The sequence below is a fragment of the Pseudopodoces humilis genome, chromosome 2 (assembly GCF_049639895.1).
Source record: "Pseudopodoces humilis isolate 2021_Gansu_Grassland_sample_001 chromosome 2, ASM4963989v1, whole genome shotgun sequence".
NCBI lineage: Eukaryota > Metazoa > Chordata > Aves > Passeriformes > Paridae > Pseudopodoces > Pseudopodoces humilis.
Genome location: NC_142201.1, coordinates 77,983,965 through 78,009,417, shown reverse-complemented (window position 1 = coordinate 78,009,417; position 25,453 = coordinate 77,983,965). Strand labels below are relative to the sequence as shown.

Below are 25,453 nucleotides of genomic sequence, written 5' to 3'. Positions count from 1 at the left end.
TTCAGTCACAGGCAGTCTGAATAAAGTGCTCTTCTATGATCTAACTTCAAGGAGCTGACAAAGGTCAGCACATCCTTACACTCTCATCCATCATCTCTTACAGCCATCAAAACTTAAGTATTTTAATTTAATCACAACATTAGTTGGCGCAAGTATGGGCTTTAGTGCACTAACTTCAGCTAATTCTTGCAATAATTCCTGATTTACTTGAAAAGAAAGCTCTCTTGTTGATGTTTTGGGGCTCATTCACAAACTGGTATTCAAGATGTTCACCCTTCGGTCCTATGAACATTGCTTCTCATTGCAAAACTTTGAAACCCAGACATGCTCTAATTTTAGCCTTCAGAGGGACAGAAAGTCTCAGAGTAACCAACAGCCAACCCCTTTGCTGAAAGGATCCTGGGCAAAGTGACAAATTTAATCCCATGACATCACTGCTGGAAGGGAGCTTCCCAGAAATTTTCCTGATGCAAGGACAAAACAGCTGTTCTTTCATCTTTTTCTGAGTCACGCCTACAGCACCTCTCCTGAATGCAAATGTTCCTGGGTTTAATGATGTGACAAGGTAATTAAGTATTAATGTGTGGATGCAAAGGGTATACAAGTTGCCAGATCTACTAAGTGCTGAAGCCAAGCTAAGGCGTTTACTAGACTTACAACACATTGCTGATATAAAGTACTAATGTCTACGCGTTATTCCTGTTACACAAGTAAATTTTACAGTAATAGACAAATAAATTAACTTCGTGTTTGAATTTTAAAGTGTTAGTCTAACAAGAAAGCAGCCAGGACCCAATCCTAAATGCAAGAAAAGCAATAGAAAAACTAGGACAAAGCACTATTATTATTATTTAAATGACTATCCTGCAGTCAGATGCCAGCTCAGAACTGGACACTCCCCCTTCCTATTCCCTATTAGCTTGATGCATTTGTGTTATATTAGTCCACATAGACAGAGATTTAAAGGTATAACAGAATTCTTGTGTTACAAAAAAGCACACAGACAGGAAGTCATAACAACACTGTCTAGATTAAATTGTCCCTGTACCCAGTCCTTAAATATCTTTCAATTATGCAAATGCCTGATTTAAACAATTGAACTCCACAACTCCACACAGTTTCATTCAAAGTTCGAAGTGCCCTATAAATAAACATATTTCCTACTCAAATGCAAATGCTTGCTCCATTATGACAATGAAAATTTGCATAACAGGCATGAGTTCTTGTAAATGGAGGTGCTTGAGTGACAGGTGATGAAGTTTGTAACTCCTCTGGGCTCAGGAGAGCTCCTCTGGGAAGTGGAAGTATTCCTAGGCCCTGTGAAAAGATGACAGTGGGATCCTATTTAGCTCCAAGTGTCACCCTGGCCTTTTCACAGGTCTGTAGCCCAGCAGCTGGTCCATCCATCCCACCCCAGGGGCATGTTTGATGGCTGTGCCACAGGCTGGCAAAGCTCTGTCCCACTGTCATTGTGTTTTCTTTTGCTTTCTAATGACGCCTGCCTGTTAAAATCACAGTGCTTTTAGTTGTCATCATCATTTGAGCAACAAAGTGACACAACAAAGCAGTGGAAAGGGAAGATGACTTTTAAGTATCAGTGTTGTGGAAGAGAGGATAGAGATTGACGTGAGAAGGCAAGAGGATGGGCACCATGTGGTTTGCAGCAGCAGAGTGAAGAGATCATCAAAGTGTCCAAGGATATCAGGAAGTCTGTAGGTGCTGCCTCTGAGGATCAGGATTTCTGTACAAAACCTGTATTGTCCTGTTGCACACCACCCATGTTGTCCTATTACCTCCCCCCTTTCTCATTGTTCATTGATTAACTGACGTGAGAAAATGAAAATCAGCATGTATCAGAGAGAATTTTGGGGGCCAAGGGACTCTTGATTTTTAACCATGTCAAGCTGACCATTTGCAGTTTGTCTGACTTCTTTAACCCGCATATACTGGGCTTTCAGTCCTCACAGCTAAAAAGAGGGAAAGCATAGCCTAAACCCACCAAAAGCTTCTTTAGCAGGATAGTGCATGTGTCTGTGTGCCTTGTATCTTAATTTAGATGAGACCTATCAAGGTCCAGGTGGCTGGAGCTGGGCTGCTGTGAGCAGCACCTCTTTTTTTGAGTTATTGTCTGTGACTTCAGAGACACCTGCACACCAGTGAGGAGAGGGGAGCTCAGCACAGCTGACCATAGATGTAGCCATCGCTGCCACATGCCAGAGGGCGAACCTCAGCTGACTGTCACATAGAACCTTATTCACATCACTGAGCTGTGTCTCAGTGGACAGCATTAAACCTGTGACTTCCAAATCCATTTCTGAAGCCTCCTCTAGTCATAGATAACCATTAGCTTCTAAAGGAAAAGGTCAGATAGCTCTGGACCTGAAAGAGGAATTTCGCAACTGTTAAAGCTTGTAATGAGTCTCAAGAACTGTATTCCAGAATTGCAACTTTTTTTATACCTATAGTCACTTAAAAATTAGGAACAGGGCAGTATGATTTTGCAAAATGTCTTGTCACCTAGATTATATTTTCGGGGATGCTTCCTAAGTGGTTTAAAATATTCTATCAAGTATATGTTTACACTAGGCTTTGCCAAGATGGTAGCGCAGATATCCTTTTAGAAGAGGTTAAGCTATAAAGTGAGGGAGTGATTTTCTAGAGAGCTACGTGGGCATGTTAATTACCACGGTTAATAAAAGGGTGATCTTTATGTGCCTCAATTCTTAGGTGTCCAAATGTAAAGACTTTCATAAGGGCTCTAATTTCCAGGGATGCTTGTAAAAAGGTACTTCATTTTGGGCACTCTAAAACTGAATTGATTTGAACTGAATTGAATATATTCAAATCAATTGAAATACTAAACAGAGCAGAAAATGCTGAGAGGTACTGGCCAATTCTTTTGCTCTCTCTCATAATGCTGGATTATACCTTAGTGTTATGCCATCAAAAAAAGGAAAAAAAAAAAAAAAAGAAGTAAAAGAAGGCAACAAGATGCTATTTTTAGAAATCTCAGACATGATAAAGAAATTAAAATAAAAAAAAAAATTAAAGGGTTTTTACAGAGATGTCAAAAACACTAACCCCTCCTCTGCCCTAATATGCCATATCACCTAGTCTTGAAAAAGGAGAACTAAGGAGCGTCCAAACTTCTAAAAACCACCAACTGGCTCTAGCCTGGACAGGTAAGTGAGTAATTTACTCACTAACCAAAGGATTGGCAAAGGTTCTGCCATGACAGCAACCTTCTCCCTGCTCTGCATAGCTTGGCTCTCTACCTATCCCAGTCCTAACCTGCTGGAAAGGAGGAGCTTTGCTCTGTCCCTTCCTTATTTATAACTTGTTGAGAGCTGGGAGGGAGGGAGGGGTGAGCTCCTTGTGGTGCACCCTGCTGCTGCCTGCCCGTGCCAACCTCGCAGTCAGCGCCACAAATGCCTCCCGCGCAGTGCGGCGGCTGCCTCCGCGCCCTGGGGTTCCTGTGGCTGTGGGCACTGGTGGAAGCAAAGACCAGAACTTACTACCTCGGGATCGTGGAAGAGAACTGGGACTATGCACCATCTGGGAAAAATCTGATCACAGGGCAAAGCCTCTTAGAGGACAAGTAAGTGACTGGGGGCTTTGGTAAGCTGGAGATGTACCAACAACTCCAAAACAAAATTGGTTAATGTGGTCGCTTTGCTGCAAATGTCTTAAGACATTCCTTGCTTTTGTTCTGATGATGTTGTCCTAGGTGGGAATTCAGCTTCAAGGCAAGAGTAGACTTTGATTGATTTCTCTTCCATTGTGGTTGATTAAGCAAGGTGATAGTTAGTGTGTATTTGAGGAGGATGAACTGATATGGGTATGGGCTCAAAATCCCCAACCTCTATTTCATGGAGATGCAGGTATCCCTGGGACTTGGCATCAAAAAGCAAACTGCAACTTTGCTATAACCAAGCACACTCTTTGCAGTAAAACACAAAACCCTGTTTACTGGCATATTATGTCATTTTAAGTATTTTCCCTGATAAAATTCAGGGAAGATCGTAAGTTATTATGAAATTCAGATGTGTATAGTAGCTACGAATGAGATACAAGTCCCTATATCCATGCAATCTATACAACTGTGAGGACTTCCATTCTGGAAATGTGTTTAGATAAGTACTTAGATACACAGCAGTGAATAGTCAGACAGAATTCCTGGTGATCTCTGAAACTGGGGAGCACCGTGATGAATCTTGCCTTGGCCAGTGAAAACAGGTGTCTGTTCTCATGTCCCCACAGCTGGGGCTGTGTGTTCCTCCCACAGCAGGAGAGCTGGCCTGGATGTTGGATGGAAATGGCTCTGATCCCTGGTGCCTGTCTAAAGAATGATTTGGGTTGGAAGGGATCTTTAAGAGCCCTCTCCTCCCCTGCCATGTTCATCTTCCACTAGGTCAGGTTGCTCAGAGGCACGTCCAAGCTGAATTTGAATGCTTCCAGGGGTGGGGCATTTACCACCTCTCTGGGCAATGTGTGCTGGTGTTTTACCACCTTCATTGTTAAAAACTTTTTTCTTACATCTGAATTGACTTTCTTTTTGTTTAAAACCATTGCATCTTACACCATGGGGCTCAAATGGTGTGGGAATATTTTTAACCTTTCACTGATATTTTGACACACTAGAGGTATTTTGGGGATCCTTCCTCAGTGTCTAGGTTTGGGGTTGGAGTGGGAGCTGTAAGGGAGCAGGTCCTGGTCTCCATACCAGGTCTGGAAGCTCACTGGGAGCTAGATGCTGCATCCCAGAAACTAGAAATGGAAATACACTTTCTGACTTCTCAGGAAATCCCAAGCAAGTCTGGACATGTCTCTAGTGGTCAGTAATTTCAGAATCACTCTCAGATGAATGTCATTAAAGAATCTGTTTTGTCACACTCTGGAGATGAGAAAGAGTTTTATTTTTCAACACAAATTTATGCTTAAGCTTTTAATACCTAGAGGTCCCGGATGGCATCCAAGTCAATAGTTATTACCTTTACAGGTAAAATTAAGGGTAATAGTTTGTTCCCAGCCCATGAAAAGCTTTGCTGGCAAAATTGTTCTTAACTTATATCAAATACCTGAATTTCTCACTCTCCTAGTCTTTATAGCAGAGGATAACTTTCTGCACTCACTAAACTAGAAGATCTCTCAATATAGAGTAATTCTGCTTTAACTGAAGAGCAGCTACTTACAAATCCACTTCAAGGGAGAGATACTCAATAGAGAGATACCACAGAGAGATTGGAATCTGTTCTGTAAATTGTACTTTTGATGCTGTCTGCACTTTGTGCTCCTTGAACATCAAGCAGCACATTTAAGTCTGTGACATAAATGCATTTTTTTTTTTTTACTAAATGGCAACACAGGGATGAAAGATACCTTATGTCTTCAGTCATCACAGCATTGTAATAATTACAGAATGCTAATTACAAAAGGTTTACCCACAGAGGATTTTAATCTAGACTACACATTCAAAGCTGCGGAGATGTTTGCCATGAACACCCTACATGCAGAATAATTAAGTGATTTTTGTTATTTTACTCCATTTTTAAACCATATTGAGTTGAGCCAGGATAAAGTGCTGTATTCTGGAATAATAGTGCATAAGCACGTGGGTTAAACAGTGGACCAGAAATAACTATTTTGACTATTCAGCTCTTTAGGATAATCTCTAATGTAAATTTAAAGCAGTATAATAATGGGCTACTTTTCAGCTAATTAATTGGTTCCTAAGGATATAATAAAAAAGTAGTTCCATAAGCAAAGTTTAAGGATCAGTTTCCATGTAGGGACAGGAATGCCTTTTGAGCCAGCTCTGTTCTCCAAGCAGCAACGCTCAGGCTGGCTGAGCCAAGCACTTCTCGCCTTGTGAAGCATCCTCACAGCACCCATCTGATGGGGCACTATCCCAGCTTTATTGAAAGCCAAGTGAAGATAAAGAGGTTGCAGACAAGCTGATTATCTTTAAAGGAATTTGTGCATACACAAAAAGGAATGTTCCCTTTGATTGCAACTAGCCCACAGAGATATAATCAAAACCACTTATTCTTCATACTTAACGAAAATCCTGAATTAGCAAGTGTGCAATGGAAAGTGTTACATTACCTAGATCAAATAGATTGAAGAGATGATTTTCAGTGTTGCTTGCCAAAGTAATAGAGTAATCTTCCTCAACCTTTAGTTTTTAGTAGTAAAGAGGCTAAAGGAGGCTTTAGTAGCTGAAGCATGGAGCTGGAAACCAGGTGAGCTGATTCTGGCACCAGACATGACTATGCTGCTCAGTTCCCACTGTGCTGGTGCTGAGTGAGCTGCCTCTGGAGTCAGGAATCCTAGTGCTGCATCAGAACCTTCCTGGGTGTGAGCAGAAAAGACTGCCTCTCATCAGAGATGATTAGCCCAAATGAGCCCTGTCTTAGCAGGACTGTTCTGCTTGGGTGTTAATTTTTATTATGCTTTGTCTTACTGCAGTGCTCCAGAGACATCCTGCTGCTTGTACAGAATAAGTATCTTGCTGGACATCAGTACTTTTAAAGTAAAAAGACTAATGAGGCTGTTCACCTCTGCCCTTTGTCTTGTGAAAGCTTGAGGCCTCAAGCTGTTCTACTAATTCTCGTAATTTGGAGTGTTGTGAATAAAACCAAGACATTTCACTCTCTGTTCTCCCTTCAGAAATTAAACTTAGATTTTCTGGAGCACACAGGGCTTTGGAAATCGCAGGTCCAGATTATGGCCACTGAGCATAGGTGACCTGTGAAGGTGGTCAGCGTCCCTTCCCACCTGACATAACTGGTGGAAGAGCTGACATCATTAAACCATGCTGGACTAGACACACAGGGTGCAAGGTGCTGTCAGTGCACCTGATGTAGTGCACCTGTGCCAGTGCTGCTGGATGTGCTGCAGATCCCGGTGAGATTTTGTGAGTTAGGGCATGGGTATTGCTTGGTGAGCTTGCGTGTTTTCTGCTTTCTTTAATGGTCACATGGAAAATGGTCTTTCAAGAGGAAAATATACTTAGGTTTTGTGGTTTGACATCAATTCTGTCCACACTGTAGCTCAGCCCTTAGTTGATAATCCCTTGAAATTAACTTGATACTTTTTTATATGATGGATGCTTAAATCTTGCTCTGCTGGTGGTAGATGTATGTTTTGCCTGATGTAGCAGCTCATCCCTTCTCTTGAGGCCACCAATCCTACATTTATCTGGGCCAAGTCTTGCACCCACCAACACTAACGGGTGTTTCTTGTTACCACAGCATCAAACACGGTTTGTGCAATTTGCCTGTGAGGAGATCCCACCCAGAGAAATGACGTGAAACTGTCATCACAGGTGCTACACTAATGTCTGAGTCATTAAGAGGCCAAATAACCCAATTGCAACAGCAGACATGATCATTTTAGGAAGGGTCAACATCAAAAAGGTATTTGAGGTGAAATCCTGGCCCTAATGAAGCCTGAGAGGAGCTTTGTTACTGACTTCAGGGGCAAGTTTATTGTAGGAGGGAAACCATCATACCACACCGGTGACATCTCAGAGCCTCATCTAAGATTTTATGGATTTTGTTGACCTCTGTGGCTCATGTGGGTCAGAAAAAGCCCAAAAACATCCTTTGAGGGCTCTGCGTCTCTGTCTTTTGAGGACACTCAACTTTGTTGTTTGACGCTTTGTGGCCATCTAGAAAGGTGAGTTGGCACCACTGGTCCCCCTTCCCACGCCATCCCTCAAGCACAGACACCATGCTGGGCATGGGAGTCATGGTTTCTTGGAGGGTTATCTTGAACAGGTTACCTGACCCAGGGGTTAAAATAATTGTGGATGTCTGGAGCCGTGTCCTGGCACTGTCCTGGCTTACTTCAGCCACAGGAAAAATCAGGAACTTTGAGGAAATAAAATGGTTATAAACCCAAACACAGAGTATGTAAAGAGGGTGGAGAGTAAGGAAGGTTTCACCATCTACAGATTTTTGGGAATAAGCCCATAAAGATGGTTGTTTAAATGGTTATGAGTGTAAAGTCTATGGGACTTTAATGGAAACAATGACAATAAAAAGAAATTTTGCATTTGCGTACGTTTGCACCCAGGAGTGTACAATTGCTATAGGGAATGTTAACCACAAGAGAAGATTTGGGCCTCCACATCTAGTAGTTATTCTAAGTGCTATTTTTTGGCACTCAGTGGTGATTACAGCAGCAAACAAACTCAGGAGGCTTTGAAATTGTATCTGCGAGGATCTGTCTCCAGGCTACTGAAGAGCTGTTTGCTTGGCCATGCACAAGGTGTCTTCCCATTTCTTACAGCTCACTGTAACACAGTGCTCATGTAAGCACTTCTTGGAAAACATAACCATGTTGGGTTGTAGCCCTGAGATTAAAGGCAACATAAACACCATTAAAAATATGGCAAAACACTTCTGTGTGATAGAAGAAATGGGTGTAGAAATTACACTTCACACATGGATCTACCTGAAAATGACAGATTGTCTGCATGTCTAGTCTTGACTTGAAGTAGAATCTACATGACACTCTTGTTTCATTCTTTCTCTCTGTGGAAGATTTGTATTGGTTGTCATTGCAGGGAACTGGATGTCTATAATTATGCTTACACTTATTTTAAAGAACTAGAGTTAATTCCCTGTTAATAATTCCCTGTTCCACTCAGGCACATTTCCAGCTTTTCTTGGAGTGCTGAGAGGGGTCAAGCACCAAAATTAAATCAGACAGAGAAAAGAAGGCAGGATTTGCATGGCTTTCTTAGTTGGAACACGGTTTTTTATGCCAATTTTCAAACCTGCTTATCTCCATATGTAACCTCAAGACTGGCCTGACTGCGGGAGATGAAGGAAGGAATTTAGGAAATTTGCATGGATACTGCCCCAGAGGATGGTGAATTCCCTTTTACTGTTGGAAGAAAGTCTGTCTGGGCATCATGACTTTATGCACATGAAGTGCAGGCTGACAACTGAGTTGGAGGGAAATAGTTAAAATTTAGAGGAGCAGCTCTTACATCTGCAAAAGATCAGAAAGATGGAAGAGGTTCAGACAGCAGCATCACAAAGCTGCCAGGAGGATGAACAGTTTGAAGTGAGCAGGAGAGTATGAGGAGGCAGGGAGAAGCTTTGTTTTCTTGTGACAAGAGAGGAATGACAGAGAGGAAACATTTTGGCATTAGGTCCAGTGTGGATATTCCTTCTGCAAAAGGACTTTAAGCACTGTAATGTGAAGCACAGCAACACTTGTAAAGAGGCACAGAGCCTACCACCTACTTGGGAAGGCTGAGGTGGGCCCCCAAAATCCTCCTGGGTGAAATAGGGCAGCCTGGGCACCTAGAATGGGACTCACAACAACCAGAGTGCTCTGTTTTCAGGTACTGAGGGCAACTGAAAGGATGTGCTGAAAATGCATCTCTGTACACACAGAGCATCACCTACACTGTGACTGGCTGCAGCTGATACCCATTGCACCCATTTGAATAGTCCTCCTTTCAGCAAGCTGCCACTAAAAGACTTATTTTCCTGACTTTTAGATGGCTTTAAGGAGCAGGCAAGCACAGATCCAGATATTATGGCACAGCTTTAGGCACTGAGACTTTCTCAGTGCCTAAGCCTAGAGGGTTTTCTCATGGTAATTTCTTGAACTTCGATAACTAACTGGATTTTGGGGTCACAATCTATGCACTTAAAGGACCTAGGCTCATGTGAAGCATTTGACAAAGCCTGACTAAGAAGTGCATTTTTCTGTGGTACAATTCTCCTTCAGAAGAGACAGTGTATCCCAGGGGTTTAATGAGAGAGTGTGCAATGTTATCTGGACATAAAGACACTGTCATCATGGCAAAAGCAGAGTACCACTGCACCACAATATTTGGTGGCTGGTGAAATTGGCAAAAAAACTGATGAAAAATATCTCCTGAAAATAGAGACTTTCTGAAAAAATTGATTTGATATTTTTCTAGAGAAGATTTCTTATAAACCATTTTAAAGAATCAATTCATAGTTCCAGTTAGGGCATAGCCATGTGAATACATTGCCATGAGGTAAGGAAGCATGTGCATCTACACTGCACTCCTACTGACACCACTTCCTACTCTGTGCTAAACACTCTGGTAGCAGCTCTTTCCCCAGGCAATAGGAGGTATCTTTTCCTTGGTGAATGTGAATTGCCAGGTCTTGCTATGTGCACAGACTACAGAACTGCTAATTCACTTAAAATTCAGATTTCATGACAACTCATTCCTTAACCCTGCTTTTGGGGCGTATTTATCCAGCATGCATTATTCTGTGAAGAAGCAGAATGAGAAGCTTCTGTCCCTTTCCCCACCATCCTCTCCCACTGTTTCTGCCCCAGCAATGTCATTGGCAATGGTTTAATTGCTGCCAAAACTTGTGGCTTCTCACAAAGCCCACATCTCAAATGAAAAAGTGTACTTTTTGGAGGCTTTTATAACTGGATCACTTCAGGGGTCTGTTTTAGGCAGTGATTGTGGAGGTGTAATGACCACAGGTGGGGGATGCTGTGTTATGGTGTCACAGAAATTGCAGAATCATAGAAAGGTTTGGGTAGAGGGAGAAGTGGATGTTGCAGTGAAAATCTTAAAGCAAATCATACCTTTCAACTTATGTGACATCCACCACTTGCTTGCACTTCACAAAAGAATCTAAACAAAATCTGTTAAGCAAGTGAACTGACCACTCAAAAACCTCACAATAAATATGAAATTGCTTTATTTCTGCCAGTGATACTTCAGGAAAATTTAGTTCAACTTTTTAATGAGTTTTTTAGGAAGCATGAAAGTTCAAACAATCTTCAGGGGGTGAAAAAGCTCATGGTCAATTATGGTGAAATTGGTCATATAATCCCCTGCTTGCTGTGTAGCTGTGTTTAATTTCTGCTTTCATTGAGTGTTTAATTAGGGGTGAAGATTGTATATCATATTTACCACCTGTAACATGAAGGGAATTAAAAAATGGATTATATATCATCACAGATAGGATGAACATGGGTCATCAGTATGATGTTATAGTTAAAAGTGCAAAACTGACTCCCAGTTATGTAAAAAATATTGACTGGGAGCATCTCAGCCCTAGCTGAAATATTACCTGCCTATTGTGTGAGTTCTTGTGTTCAGAGATACAGATTCAGTGCAACTGAGATAGAGAAATATTTGCTTTCAAAAGAGACCTTTGGGTAAGATTTGTGCCATGAAGAATGTCAGTGTGCTTGGTTTGTCCAGAAGGGTAGGAGGCAATTTAGTCAATTAATTAAAACTTACGCAAGTGTTTGCATAGAAAAGAAGTTTCTGATGGTATGTGGCTCCTTTGATCTGAGAGAGAACCAGTGATTGGAGTGGAACTGGATGATATTAGACTGCAAATGCAATTTAGACTTCGAAGGGAGCAGGTATTTAAAAGTTATAATATGTTAACCACTGACCATATGGTGGGTTCTTCATCACTTGAAGTTGCTATAAACATAGACTCTGGAATGTGAAAGTTATACATTTCATGCAAAACACATTTAATGGTGCTCTTCCAGGGAGTCGAGCTGGTTGATTAGAATCTCTCTTATTGGCTTTTGAAAAATCTTAATTTAGTTATATTTTCTTTCTGAACAGTCATGCTTTCAGAGATTAGATTCCAAACCTTCAAAAGAGCAAGAAAATTGATCAGCTTGAGGCTTGAGTGGCTGGTCCTCAATGAAGGCTTGGAGCAACTGTGCTAAAGACTGGACCTGCAAGTGGGATGGTTGTTACTGTACAGAAAGGGGCTTGGGCCCTGCTAGGCCTGTCCTGATGTACTCCTGAGCTTTAATTCCACTGGTTTGTGTCCCTAACAAAATAAAATAAAAATAAATAAAAGATAAATAGGGAACTATTTATCTGCACTGCAAGCACCACTTACTTGACCAGTTCTTAAGACAGGTTTACTGTCTCTCAAATTTCCCCTTCCCAACACTAGGTTTGCAAGCGTGTATGCAACAAGAGGAGCCAACCGGATAGGACGTGTGTACAAAAAGGCCATTTTTAGGCAGTTCACAGATGACACTTACTCCCAGGAGATCCCCAAAGCAGCATGGCTGGGGTTCCTTGGCCCAGTCCTGAAGGCAGAAGAAGAGGATGTCTTTGTCATCCATCTGAAAAACTTTGCTTCCCGCCCATACTCTGTGCACCCACATGGGGTCTTCTATGACAAGGACTCTGAAGGTAAAATCTGGCTTGCCTTTTCCTCTCTTTTTCCCTGGAGAAACTAATATCATGGCTACAAGTCTGTCCAAGTATTTATTGTTATTGACATCAGAGGACTTTAGATCACCCTCTCATAAACTCATCAGTAATTGCAGCTGATGACTAAAACCAGGAACAGCCTCATCTCAAAACTTTTTGCTTCAAACTTTCAACACCTGGGATAAATCCAGTACTGAAACAGGTTAGATGGGTCTTTTTACCTGAATTATTTTTCTGATTCATAAGTCATCAAAACATCTTCCCTTCTTCCTTCTACCTCTATTGTATTTGAATAGATGCAGTTCTTGCAACTAAATGTTTTCCTCTCTTTTGGCTCATAACAGACATGATCTAATTTTCAGAATCTCAGACCTATACATGTGTATTTTTGTTAGAGGATTGCGTGGATGTGCCTACAGTCACTCTTCTCATCAGTTTTCTGCGATAAAATACACACTATTAGATGACAAAATTCCAGATGACTGATAAGAGTGAAGAGACTAGGAAAAAATTAGAGCCTGTTAATGCATTTTTAAAGCTTTATCTACCAATAAAAAATGTATTTTAACTCCCATTATATTTGTGGTCAGATTGACAGAAATTCTGAGTTTTTTTATAATTTCTCAGTGATTCTGCATTTGTGAGTACTGTTATTATTTTGTAAATACAAGGTAAAACAGAATAAATTACACATTCATTTAACAAAAACAACTAAGGGATGGCTAAATTCTTCCTTTTTCCTTTCTATGTATTAGGAGCACTTTATCCTGATGGAACTGGCGGTAAAAGCAAAGAGGACGACTTTGTTGTTCCCGGTGGAAATTACACATACACATGGCCAGTAAGGAAAGATTATTCCCCAACTTTGGCAGACTCAAACTGCTTGACTTGGATTTACCATTCTCACATTGACACACCAAGAGATATTGCATCTGGTTTAATTGGGCCTCTGCTGGTGTGTAAAAAAGGTACTGAGCTAGAAACACTGATAGAGCAAGCCCCTCTGCCAAGCTTGGCATCTTAACAGTCATTTTTGCTTACAGGTTTAAACATGATTGTTGAAAGACCCCCGAGCTGTTCACCAGTCTTCACAGAAGTAATTGTGAATGCCGTTTATTTCTATCTTTAGCACACCTTTTATAGGGTTCTACAGGGTCTGCGGGCAGAGCAAGCTACTATTGGCTAGTACACACAAGTTTACATTCTTATCCTTGTACACAGGAACATTGTTTTACTTTCTACAGGCAAGTTTCAAGGATTTTAGCCTTTAATATTGTGACTTATCCCAGAGGCTGGTTTGTGCAGACAGACCTTTACCAATATATAAAAATACAGCAACAATTCCCCCTTTCTCCTTTTGCACAAACCAGGCTTTGGATAAGATAACACACAAGTTAGACTGTCATCTCAATTAACATTATAAGTAAAGTCCGTCCCCCTTCTAGCACAAGAGACCTTAACTATCCGGTGATGCCCCAGCCGGCGAACCAGCTTCCAATGGGGTCACTATCTTCCTTCAGGGCATGTAACCCATCCTGTAGCTGTTGTAGTTGCCTATGGATGGAAGCTGAATGATCAGTAAGATCCAAGCAGCACATGCCTTCAAACTCTTCACCACCATGTCCTTGTGCTAAGAGCAAAAAGTCAATTGCAGCTCGATTTCATAATACTGCATGACACACTACTCACATCGGCTGAAAGCTCACTTAACATTGTGGATGTTAAGTTCAATCCTTCCTTAGTCTAGCAAGCGAGCCTTTTTAGAGTTGCTAGGCCTTAATTCATTCAGGCTTCGCTTTGACTGTTTGATGTTTTTATTTTTGCTAGTTACATTCAACAATTGATGTAAACTTGGGTGGAACAAGGTTAGTTTCCCAAGATAACAGGGTCCTCTGTGGATTAGCAGGAATCTAATTCCATGCTCTGTCTCCACAGATGAGGAAGATGGAACTAGGTAATCGCTTTGGTAATTGTCCTATGAGATTGCACCACAAATAAAGGCTTTACTTTCAATGGTAGTAACAAGATCAGCTATAGGGTTGACTGCAGCTCAGTGCTACATTACTTTGTTAGAATGACTTTTTGTTGGGGGTTCAAACATTATCCATCCACCTGAGGTATTGGTGGAACTTAACAAATCTAATTCTTCTGAGGGTTGTAATATTGAGAACTTTGGTAATTTTTGCTTGCCAACAGGCTTCAAGTTGTCTTAATGTGAAGCCAACAGTGCGATTGCACTCTTGCAGCATTGCCAATCGATTCAGTGGAGTCTCATTACTAATTAAACCTTTAAATGCTGGAGGATCCCATTCAGGGACTCCCATGAGACAGGTGCGAAAGGATCTCCAGGTGTGGCTAGGCTCAAACACATTGACCCTTGGCCAGTTCAATGTGCCAGAGTGACCCATATGTTCTGTCGCTTTTGGATGTTAGTTAGCAGACAGTTGGTCACGACTATACACGACACAATTACCATAAGCAGTTGGTTCCATGTAAATGACACCATACTTGCAAACTCACAGCTAAAACTTCAGTCGTTAAATGAACTTTCAAAGATGCTTAGCTCTTGAAGGGGGAATACTTATACTTTATACTAACATAACAATTACTACACAGGCTAAACTCTTTATCTTAAACTATTATCTAACTACCTTTAACACACGTGCTCTGGTATATATGTAGTCTAAGCGTGAAAGCAATTTGCTGAAAGGGTAAACACACAACTACAATTTGCTTTATATACAGTTAAATGGAGTCTCTACACTTCTTAGATCTTCTACAGAATTTCTCTAACATGATTCAGTCCTGGAACGTTCACTGCTCCCGTGATGTCAGCTGGCAGTTGATCAATGACTGAGGGCTTTGATGTTCAAGTTGCTCTTCAGATCCTTCTAAATCTTAAAACAAAGGATACCTGAAAAATTAGTAGAGACACAACATCATAATAACAACATAAAATTTCTGTTGGCAACTGTCTGTATAGTGGTCAGACACAACTGTGTCCTGACAGGTCCACTTCTGATCCATGTCTGGAGTACCAAGGCTGTGTGGTGACTTCTCTGTTCACTGGATCTCATGTGTTCAGAGGCAGACAGTCTGGTCAGATGGACAGGTGACCTTTTTGAACCTGCCAACAAAACACAGACACTTCTCTCCTTGAAGTTAATGAATTACACTAATCAAATCCTTTTAGGGCATCCATTTCCCCCATTTTCTTAAAAAAAAATAAAATGAGATGTACTTCTGTTATAAACATCAACATCAACACAAAACCATATACACAATTAAGAACTTATACCAGTTAAAAATCAATTAAATCATAAACATTATTAATAACATATGTAATATAAAACTACTATTAATTACTAAAACACTACACTAGCATCCCATAGTTAGCAAACAAACAGAAACAAAAAAAAGATCAGTGAAGGATTGGGTAATCATCTCCGGAAATGATTCTCCAAGCCCACTTCAAAATTGATCCAGCTGTCATATTAATAGGGTCAAATTGCTGAGTCAAAAAGTGACTCATATACTGATTTGGTACAGAAAACATCTGGATCTGTTGGCAAACATTCCATCCAGGTAAAGTCAAGGCTTGGCCAGGGCCTAGGCTTTAAACTGGAAAGATGCCTCTTAACTCATTTCTAAAACAAGGTTCTCAATAGTAGCAGCTATGAGATGCTTACAGCACAGCAAACTGTTAAAATGCATTTGTACAAATCAAATGATCAGGAGCCTTAGGTACCAGACCAATTAAACCATGCAGCAGTTGGTTTAATCTGAAGCCTCCCCCATGGCAGCTGATCTTCAACAATAATACATCTTCTTAAAATTCTGGAAACACTGAAAAATAAGAAAGCTATAACAAACAAAAACTGCAGAGATTGCAACAACCAATAGAACTCCCAGTGAAGTCAAGGGTGTCATAGACTGCATTCACTTCCACAAACAGGTGTTCACCAGTGTTCCATCACTGCTGTTTCAGTTGTGGTTGTCTTCATCTCTCTAGGAAAATAACTATACTTTGCAGTTTAGACAAGTGTCTCCAATAAAACATAAAACAATTTAAATTAAACAATATTTAAACCTAACAATAATTATTTATGACAAAAGGAAATAACAAACTTAACCTTAAAAGAATATCTAAGTTAGAAAACTTAACTTAAAAACATTCAAGCCTAAACATTATAAAACTTGACTATCCTTAATTCTATTAACACTTAATCTATACTAAATAAAAACATAACTTAATCTTATTCTGTTACTACAAAAAGGCAGCTAAAAGTTTGATATATACCTTTCAAACACAATATCACTATAAAGATTATAAAAATGTAACAAATACATCACAATTCTATGTCATCTAACTTTAAGAATAACCCACAATAACTGCAAATGTTATTTGAAATACTCATTCATAACAGGAATTTGCCTAGTATATGTTTAAATTGGTTAGGATTTTAAAGTGTAGTTTTTCTAGAGAAAAACCACAACAACATGGGATTTGGCGAGCTGCCATCCAGCTTTTGTAGCACTTTTCAGAAGCATCAAGTCCAATTTTTAAACTAAAATCCAAAATCCAAATCGGTATATATGCAGTTATATGTGTTTTATATAACAAAAGGACTCACATTAAAATTATCTTATTAAAATTGTGGAAAAAACAAGCAAATGGATAATATATACTTTAACTTAACTTTGTCTTGTACAGTAAAGTTCTCTTAACTAATTATTTTTTAAACCATAAATCTCTTCTGTAGATAACATTAATTGGAAGGTTTTCCTAGAAGCTGTAAATCACACTATATTTTAACCTTGGGTTCTAAAACGAATTATTGCAAGGCAACTTCTGTTAAACACTTTTTCTCTCTCTCTTTTTTTTTTTTCTATTTTTTTTTTTTTCACTTTCAAAGACTCACAATAATTTCTCCACTAACACTCTAAAAACTGCAATTGCATAAACTCATAATTACTTAAAACACAGAATTAACTCTAAAATGGTATATAAAAACATTTTGAAAACCAAATAAATCATGACTTTTTAACAAACTAGGTACAATCCCAACGCTTCTTCTTAGAGAGGGAGTGGGGGTGGGGGGGTTTGACTGCCCCCCCCCGCTGCTGCTCTCTGCTGCTCTTATCTTTCTTCACATTCTCCATATACTCTCGCAGAGAGGAAAAACGGAGAGAAAGAAAAAAAAAAAACCTCACAAAGTTAACTTTAACAAATGCAGTTTTTTCTCTCAATCTCTCTTCTTGTTCGCCGATAGAGGAAAAGGGGCATGATTTTACAAAAGCAGGCGATGTTACACGAAAAGTCTCTCACGGCCAGGTGCTAACAGCGGCGATCATTGCAGCTTATCAGCGTGGCCTTGGAACTTTTCCTGCTCTGCTTCTACCCCCGGGGGTGCCTTTGTTCTCTGCACCCACCTCACTCCCCCATGTCCCCCTGGTTCGGGTGGAAACCAATCTAAATTTGGCTTCTTTTCTTCCAGGGTGGTAAAGATGGAACTTAAATAAGATTGTAATGCTAAAAGTGACTCCAAAAATGAAGCAAATATTTCTGGATGTATCACATCCTGCCATAACTGAACAGATTCTGTTCGTTGTTTCAGCGTTCGCTGTGGAACTTTTTTTTTTTTTTTCTCATTATTTTCTTCTCTTTGACTCTCCCTCCCTCTCTCCATGGGCAGCATAGATAGGAGTGCTTGCCCAGCAGTGGGAGATAAAGGCATCTGCCGCTGTGATGCAGGTAGAATTACGGAGCTCACAGCCTCAGTATATCTTGCTTTTCTGATTTTAAGGTATTAATTACAATCTGCCAAGTTCGACCGAGAGACACAGTGTCCTTGCTCTTTTCCGTGATTGCCGTTTCCCATATCAGAGCCGATATATCAGTCCGTTCTTGCACCGCAAAAGGCAGTGTGGGCACTGCAAATGCCCATGACAATTAGCCCATATAATGAGCATATCCAGGTCCTTTTCCTGGGCTGCTTCGCCTCGTTTAACGAGGATGCAGAGAAGCAGTTTATCTGCCGCTGCAAATTCCACATCCATGCTGACGGCAACCCGCAAGGGGGAAGGTTGCGACCCTTCTACCACACCCTTGCCTTCTTGGGCCCCCCCCAGCAGCCTGACTTTCCACGTCCTACCGCTCCGCGTCTCACCGCGCTCAGGCTGCCTATCCGGTGCCGATCCAAGCCCGCGACGTCTAACGCCCAGATCCACTCCGCTGACTCCAAAGCCCCTCTGCCCGCAGGGGTGTCCCTGTTCGGGCGCCAGATGTTGAAAGACCCCCGAGCTGTTCACCAGTCTTCACAGAAGTAATTGTGAATGCCGTTTATTTCTATCTTTAGCACACCTTTTATAGGGTTCTACAGGGTCTGCGGGCAGAGCAAGCTACTATTGGCTAGTACACACAAGTTTACATTCTTATCCTTGTACACAGGAACATTGTTTTACTTTCTACAGGCAAGTTTCAAGGATTTTAGCCTTTAATATTGTGACTTATCCCAGAGGCTGGTTTGTGCAGACAGACCTTTACCAATATATAAAAATACAGCAACACATGATGGTCTAGAGTCTATCCCTACATAGCCCATAAAAAGGGGCAAGGAATAGATGGGCCATTCCAGGAGCATCCCAGGGTAGGTATTGTAGCTCTGGGACAGCCCCCTTCCTGCTCCCCTCTAGATTTGCCTCGGCTGGTGGAGGGACTGCAGCATGCTCCGTGACCATCCTGTCGTGGCCAAGACCAAAAATAAGTGTTCCCAAACTGGGGAGGTTTCAGGATGAACAGAGGACCTATTGCTCAGGAAATCAAATTAGAGCTGGGTGGGTGAATTTAGCATTTAAATATTTTAAAGCCAAATTTTGTAAATTTTTCTGCATTGAGCATATGTATTTATTTTTGTTTACAAGTTATATCTCACAGCCTTATGGGGATGTGCCCTGAACAGCCTGTCCTGTGTATTTTATAGCCTGCTAATGTTGTGCTGGAGCCATCATGAACCAGCCCTCTCCTCTTTATCAGCTGAGTCATTGCCTCCTCTCCCCATGGGCACATGTAACTCTACCACCTCTTTTCAGCAACTCCCAGAGTACAAAATCAGCCCTGATTTCAAATACACTACTTCTAAGTGAAGTAGGTTCTATATATGAAGAAGAGAAAGATTTTAATGTGGAAAAGACAGGCCTGGTTTCCAGCTTAATTTGCACAATTGAAATGTCTCAGATTACATGCTCCTTGAGAGCTTTTGAAATCCACAGAACTGAACATGTGGCAGTGAGCTGATAACTACAAGACAACACATGAAGCTGGAAGACAGCATATTCCAAACAATCCTAGCCTGAAAGGCCAGATTATCTGCATGTTTGGCCTTGAATTCATGAAGGCGGATATCTACATGATGTTACTGCTCCAGTCCTCCAGCCGCTGGTGGTGGGCACAGGACTGAGAGCAAGGCTCTGAGCTTCCTCCTGTAGAAGGCAGAGGAAGTGAAGGTTTTCATGGGATCAGAGACAGACTGTTTGGAATGAAGTCTACACCTGCCAGTGAATAATAACAGACCACTCAGTATCACCAGTCCTGCAGTCTCAGCTCCCCAAATAGATAGTGGGATCAAGATATTGAACTTGGCTGGAATAAATTGTTCATCCTGCCTTCAGCCTTTTTAAATTTAAGTATCTAGCCCTAGATAACTCTCATGGATTCCTTGTCAGTCTGTGTAGAGTGAGCCACATTTAGAGGGCCACTCTGGGGCTATGGTTCAGCGTTCACTTCAGTGCAGCAGAAATGCAGGTTACCACCCATCACTCCTTAATTCCTTAAGAACACTAGACACTGGTTTCTGGATAAATCCAGCTCATGACCTGTTCACTGTGCAGGAACACAGATGCTAACTAACACTAAGGGATGGGGTTGGGCAATGGGCCAAAGAGTGGGGAAATGGCACAACCAATATTGGCAGGTGCTTGTGCTCATGTCAGACCAAAATGGTACTGAAATAACAGCTTGACTTAGCTTAGCTTTAGTCTTCTGGAGGCACTCATCTGTTCAAAGTCTGTTGGAGAGGGGTCAAAATGCCTTTAGAAGAGCAAAATTAGGTGAAATTCATCCTGCCCTGCAGACTGTGGGCAAAGAACTCTATTTCCTCAAGTGTGCCAAGGACTTACTGTATTTTTTAAATTCAATCCAGTCCCAGGCTTTTTTTATCACTTTCCTTTTTGTTTGCAATTTAGGAACTGCAGATGAGACCACAATAGAAGGGACTGGTGCTGCTAATGCTTTTGCCCTGATGTTTAGCATTGTAGATGAAAACTTCAGCTGGTACCTCGATGAGAATATAAACATCTTCTGCTTAGAACCAGACACAGTTGACAAAGAGGATGAAGGTTTCCAGACCAGCAACCGAATGCATGGTGAGAAGGACTTTTGAGTAAATGGTGATCTACAGGAGTGACCAGGCTCCTTTCAGTTCAGTAGGACTTTCTGTCTCCTGTGATGTCTCTCCTTTATCTGTGTCAGCAAGGAATGGGTTAGAATGCTGAAGTATTGTGTTGATAAAAACCTCTCCCTAAAAACAGTATGACACTCGCAGAAAGGAGATTTGGCTTTCATGCCCAGCGCTGACTTTTGTTTAGCATTTTATCTTATTCAACGGATTTAAGCTGTTGGGGTTTTTTGTCCAGCTGTGAAAAGAGCAAAGAAAGCTGCAGAGCAATTTGAGATGTGTGTATTGAAAGAATTCTCAAAAAGCTTGTGGATGGTGGGCTGGCTGGTACAACCACTCGGGCCCTTCAGAGATATATTGGCAATGGCACTTTGTGTTATTTGGACATTTGATGTAAGAAGTTAATTCTAGATATTTCTGTATATTTTCTTTGTTCCAGGGAGCCTAGGAAATAAAATATTTTCCAAAATTTGAGTCTCATTCTCCAAGCATCCTGATAATTATCAGATGTGGAAGCTGAGGAAGACAGAGCTGATTTCACGGATTTGGCTGATATAATTTTCATACCTAAATTGCTTGAGCCTGGCATATAATGGTATATTTATGACTTAGGACAAGAGGAAATAGATTTCAGCCATACTAAATAGCTGCAGGAAAAGTTAACTTTATTATCAGGTCTTTTTGGTGATGACTTGGCCTTTGCAACATCTTGATATTATCTAGGATGTTTTTCACAGACATAGACAGAGAATTTGGGGCAGTTGATCATCCAGAGCAGTAATTCATATGTTCAAAATGCTACTCTGCATCAAGAAGCCTGTAAGGGTCTTATTCAGTGTGAGCATTCAGGCAGTTTCTTTTCTGGGCCAGGAAAGGATCATCCTTAGAAATGGGACCAGAGGCGCTTTTCTTTCACCTCTCATAAAGTCTCATACTTTTGTTTTTAGCTATTAACGGTTATATATACGGCAATCTCCCCGGCTTGGAGATGTGTGCTGACACTTTCATGTCCTGGCACTTGTTTGGCATGGGAAGCGAGATAGATATCCACGCTGCTTATTTCTACGGCCACACGTTCACTAGCAGAGACCAGAGAGCGGATGTCATCGGTCTCTTCCCTGCCACGTTCATCACGGCCGAGATGACTCCCAGCAGCCCCGGGAGGTGGCTGATAACGTGCCAGGTCAATGAGCACTTACGAGGTACGCTGCTGCAGATCCCCCTCATCAGCCTCTGTTATGTTTGGAAGAGAAAACTGGGGGATGTTTCCAGGGAAAGCATGATTTGACACTTTTTTTGGTGACTTTGGGAAAATTTGCAACTGTTTCACCAGATAAACATCATGATTATGAGTTTAGTCACCAGAAATGACACGTGTTGGGCCAAATCTTCAGTGAGCATGAATGACTTGGCCATGTAACTCATGTGAGGAAGACTTGCTAGACTCAGCACTGTCATCATGCTTCCTAGGTAAACCCAAGATTTTGATGAGCAGAGAGGAGCTTTCAACACCAATTTTTCAGCACAATTTTTTTTTTGTTGTAGATAAGTACTTACACATGAAAAAAAAAAATCATGACAGCTAAACACTTAATAGCTTTTTGCTTTATGGAAATGAGGAAAAACTTGGCAGAGTTTTCAGAAACCATTATGTGAAGGAATTTGATGGTGATGTTATGGTACTGGTGATGTTATGGTGATGTTACGATACTTGTGTGGTGCAAGATCCCAAAAGCATGTATCGTAAATTAGGTGTCATGGCAGGCAGTGTATAATTATCATAGCAGAGATGAGTTGGGAGAATTTTTACACATAGATTCTGGTGGGATTTGCATCAGGCAAAACAGACTGGATTCTGGCAAGCAACAAATACCTTCAGCAGAAATAACCAGTCAGGATTTCAGTGGAAGTCAGGGGGAGATGATGTTATTTTGCAGATATCTGAAGACACTCTGACCTCCAAAATCATTCTACCATCCTTATGCAGATTAAGAAACTGGGTAAATAAGTCCACTAAAGAGTGTCATTGATGCCCGTGGGTTTCACCTGTTGCATAAAGTGTACCACCTTGCAAAGAAAGGCTGTTGGTATCTGGCCCATTGTAAGCAGAACATGTATTTTAACATAGAAATTTACTGTAGTAATTGTTTCCAACACATGTAGCTCCCAGAGAGTTTTGAATGTGCATTTGTAGCCATGAGATTGCTGACTGTGCAGCTGGTCAGGGACTGTCTCCAGACTCTTTCTCCTCCCAGGTGGCATGGAGGCGCTGTATGATGTTCAGATCTGCCAAAAAAACCTGTCTCACTCTTCACCAATCAGCCATAAGAGAAGATATTACATTGCTGCTGAAGAAGTGGTCTGGAATTATGGACCTGACGGTTATGATAAATTCACTGGGCAGGGTTTGAATGCCACTGGCAGGTAAGGTTTCATGTCAACTCCCATTGTGCTTGAATTTCAGGAGTCTGTGTGACACTGCCCCAGTGATTCACATGGGCTAGGTCCTGCACTGTCATTAATTTTAATTGAAAGGAGCAGGGAGGAATGGATTTAAACAGCCATGTCAGGAAGCTAGATGCATTAGTGCGACGCTTCAAGGTGCCTTCTGGAAGCACTTACCTTACTCCATTAAATCCATGGGGAAAGTGAGGCATGCCAAGTTCAACGCAGTTAATGACCCTTCTTTGAGACTCCTCATGCAGCTTTCACATTTACAATCAGTGCAGTTCAGAGGTGCCACAGCAGCAGAATTTCCCCCCATGATATTACCAATGGAGGCAAATTGCATTATAGTGTCTCTCAGAAAAGGCAGCAAGGATTAGACACACATTGTGCACAGTTCTTGCTCTGAGGTAAGCTGATATAGATACCTCCCTAAATAAATCAGGATTAAACATATTAAACATAGAATTCTAATGTACAATGAATTCTCATTTGTTGGCTAATTCAAACCAATAATATCTTTCTTGTTGTGCTAGAAAAATGTATGCAGATTAGTAACTTTGGGGGGGTCATTTCTCCTGTGCCTGGAGTAATAACTTTATCTGAAATGAAGGTTCTGCTTGAATCTTCTATTATTTAACCAGTCCGATTTGCTAATTCCACAGTGAGTCTGCAACATATTTCACACAAGGGACTGACAGAATAGGAGGGCAATACTGGAAAGTTCGCTATGTGGGATATACTGACGCAACGTTCAGTAAGAAGACTTGGTCAGAGGACATGAAGCACCTGGGAATACTTGGTACAGTGAATATTTTCCCCTCCTGTCATTACATCAGGTTTGAATGTAGAACCATCTGTGGAATGTAGGACTGAGGGGGAATTTAGCGCACGCAGCTCTCCCTTCTTTTGGTGCAAATATGTTTGAGAGCAGTCCTTCTCATGTGTCCTTCCTCTGTGTTTTAAGGCCCTGTTATAAAAGCTGAAGTGGGAGATACGGTGCTGGTTACTTTTGCCAACAAAGCCAGAAGAAGCTATAGCATCATGGCCCATGGTGTAAGCTTCAGCAAGCTGTCGGAAGGTGCTCCCTACTTAGATGGTAAGTTTTGGCTGCACTACTGTATTGTCACATCCACGATACTTGAGTCCAAAAATCTACTGCTGAGCTCTGCAGGTTTGCCCTTTTGTGGATGCTAAGGCACAGAAAGGATGATTTGATTAGTTTGTATCTACGCTTCATGTCACAATCAATGGGACTCCTCAGTCTGCAAACGTGATGGTTCTTCTCCTTGGATATGTGCCAGACAAGGTATCTCAAACTAGCTGAGGTCTGTGTTGAACAAATGTCACGAGCACAATTCAATTTCTATTAGTTCTAATCTAACATTGCACCATTGCAGGGAGTGTATCTCCTCTGGACACACTCCAGAATTATGACTCTTAGGATCTGGCATGATGACCCTGCTGAGTCTTTGGCTGTAGCTGTCCACATGGTCTCAGCTGCATCACTCCCAATTCTCTAATCCAGGCTGGACATTGCCCTTAGTTTACTGTCAGGTCAGTTTCAAAGGCAGTTTTTTATCTGATTGCCTTGGAACATGAAACAGTGATAATCCTTATTAATTCTCATAAATACATAAATGCTGAAATGGAGCATTTATGAAATTCTTCCTCTCATTTCGTGCAAGAACAGCATCTTATCGTCTAAGTTTAACTATTGAATGTTAAATATCAAGTTGAATTGGTAGGCACCTTTTACAGTCAGTGACAAGACAACCCTCTGGAGATGTAATTCTGTCTCCACCAACCACAAAAGTCTAGAGTTTGAGTTAGGGACTAAGCTTGAGATGGCCCAATTGCAGTGAGATGAATCCCATTCATAGCATCTACAGAGATAATGCTATGGTCTCCAAAAAAGTTTTTGCTGCATTTTCAGCCCTGAAAAGAAATGTAGTTTTCTTGTTGCCTAAATTGCTTTATTTCCACTACAATACATCAAAAGAAACTCGTGGGATATAGTCCCTCTTTTGAAAATTGTGCTGAGAGAGAATTAGGTCAATATGTGAAACTCATCATACAATAAAATCAATGCAAAAGGCTTTATTAAATTGTTGTCTCTTGTTGCTGACCTTGCAACTCAACAAATTCGCCAGGAGGCAGAACACAAAAAAACAGCTTGCTTGAGTTCAGCCTCGAAGTTATCTCCACATATCCTAATGCCACCCATGTCAGAGATAGTTCTCCAATGGAAGTGCAGCTTCCTGCTTGCAGAGCTGTTGTGCTTTCATTTAACAGACCCCAGTAATAGTGCCCTTCAGCACTGCACCCTTTAATG

The 25,453-nt window shown here is 41.1% G+C and overlaps 1 protein-coding gene across 2 annotated transcripts in view; it reads left to right on the top strand.

The window, feature by feature from the left end:
* Positions 1 to 3,428: 3,428 nt before the first annotated feature.
* The window catches only part of HEPHL1 (hephaestin like 1), a 38,221-nt gene continuing 16,196 nt past the window's right edge, over positions 3,429 to 25,453 (top strand). For both annotated transcript variants that reach the window (XM_014263406.2, XM_088051090.1), the window contains exons 1-8: positions 3,429 to 3,598; positions 11,952 to 12,196; positions 12,973 to 13,185; positions 20,462 to 20,641; positions 21,621 to 21,875; positions 22,929 to 23,097; positions 23,784 to 23,920; positions 24,086 to 24,217. In XM_014263406.2, the coding sequence (XP_014118881.2) occupies positions 3,429 to 3,598; positions 11,952 to 12,196; positions 12,973 to 13,185; positions 20,462 to 20,641; positions 21,621 to 21,875; positions 22,929 to 23,097; positions 23,784 to 23,920; positions 24,086 to 24,217 (1,501 nt within the window). The remainder of the gene's footprint in view (positions 3,599 to 11,951; positions 12,197 to 12,972; positions 13,186 to 20,461; positions 20,642 to 21,620; positions 21,876 to 22,928; positions 23,098 to 23,783; positions 23,921 to 24,085; positions 24,218 to 25,453) is intronic.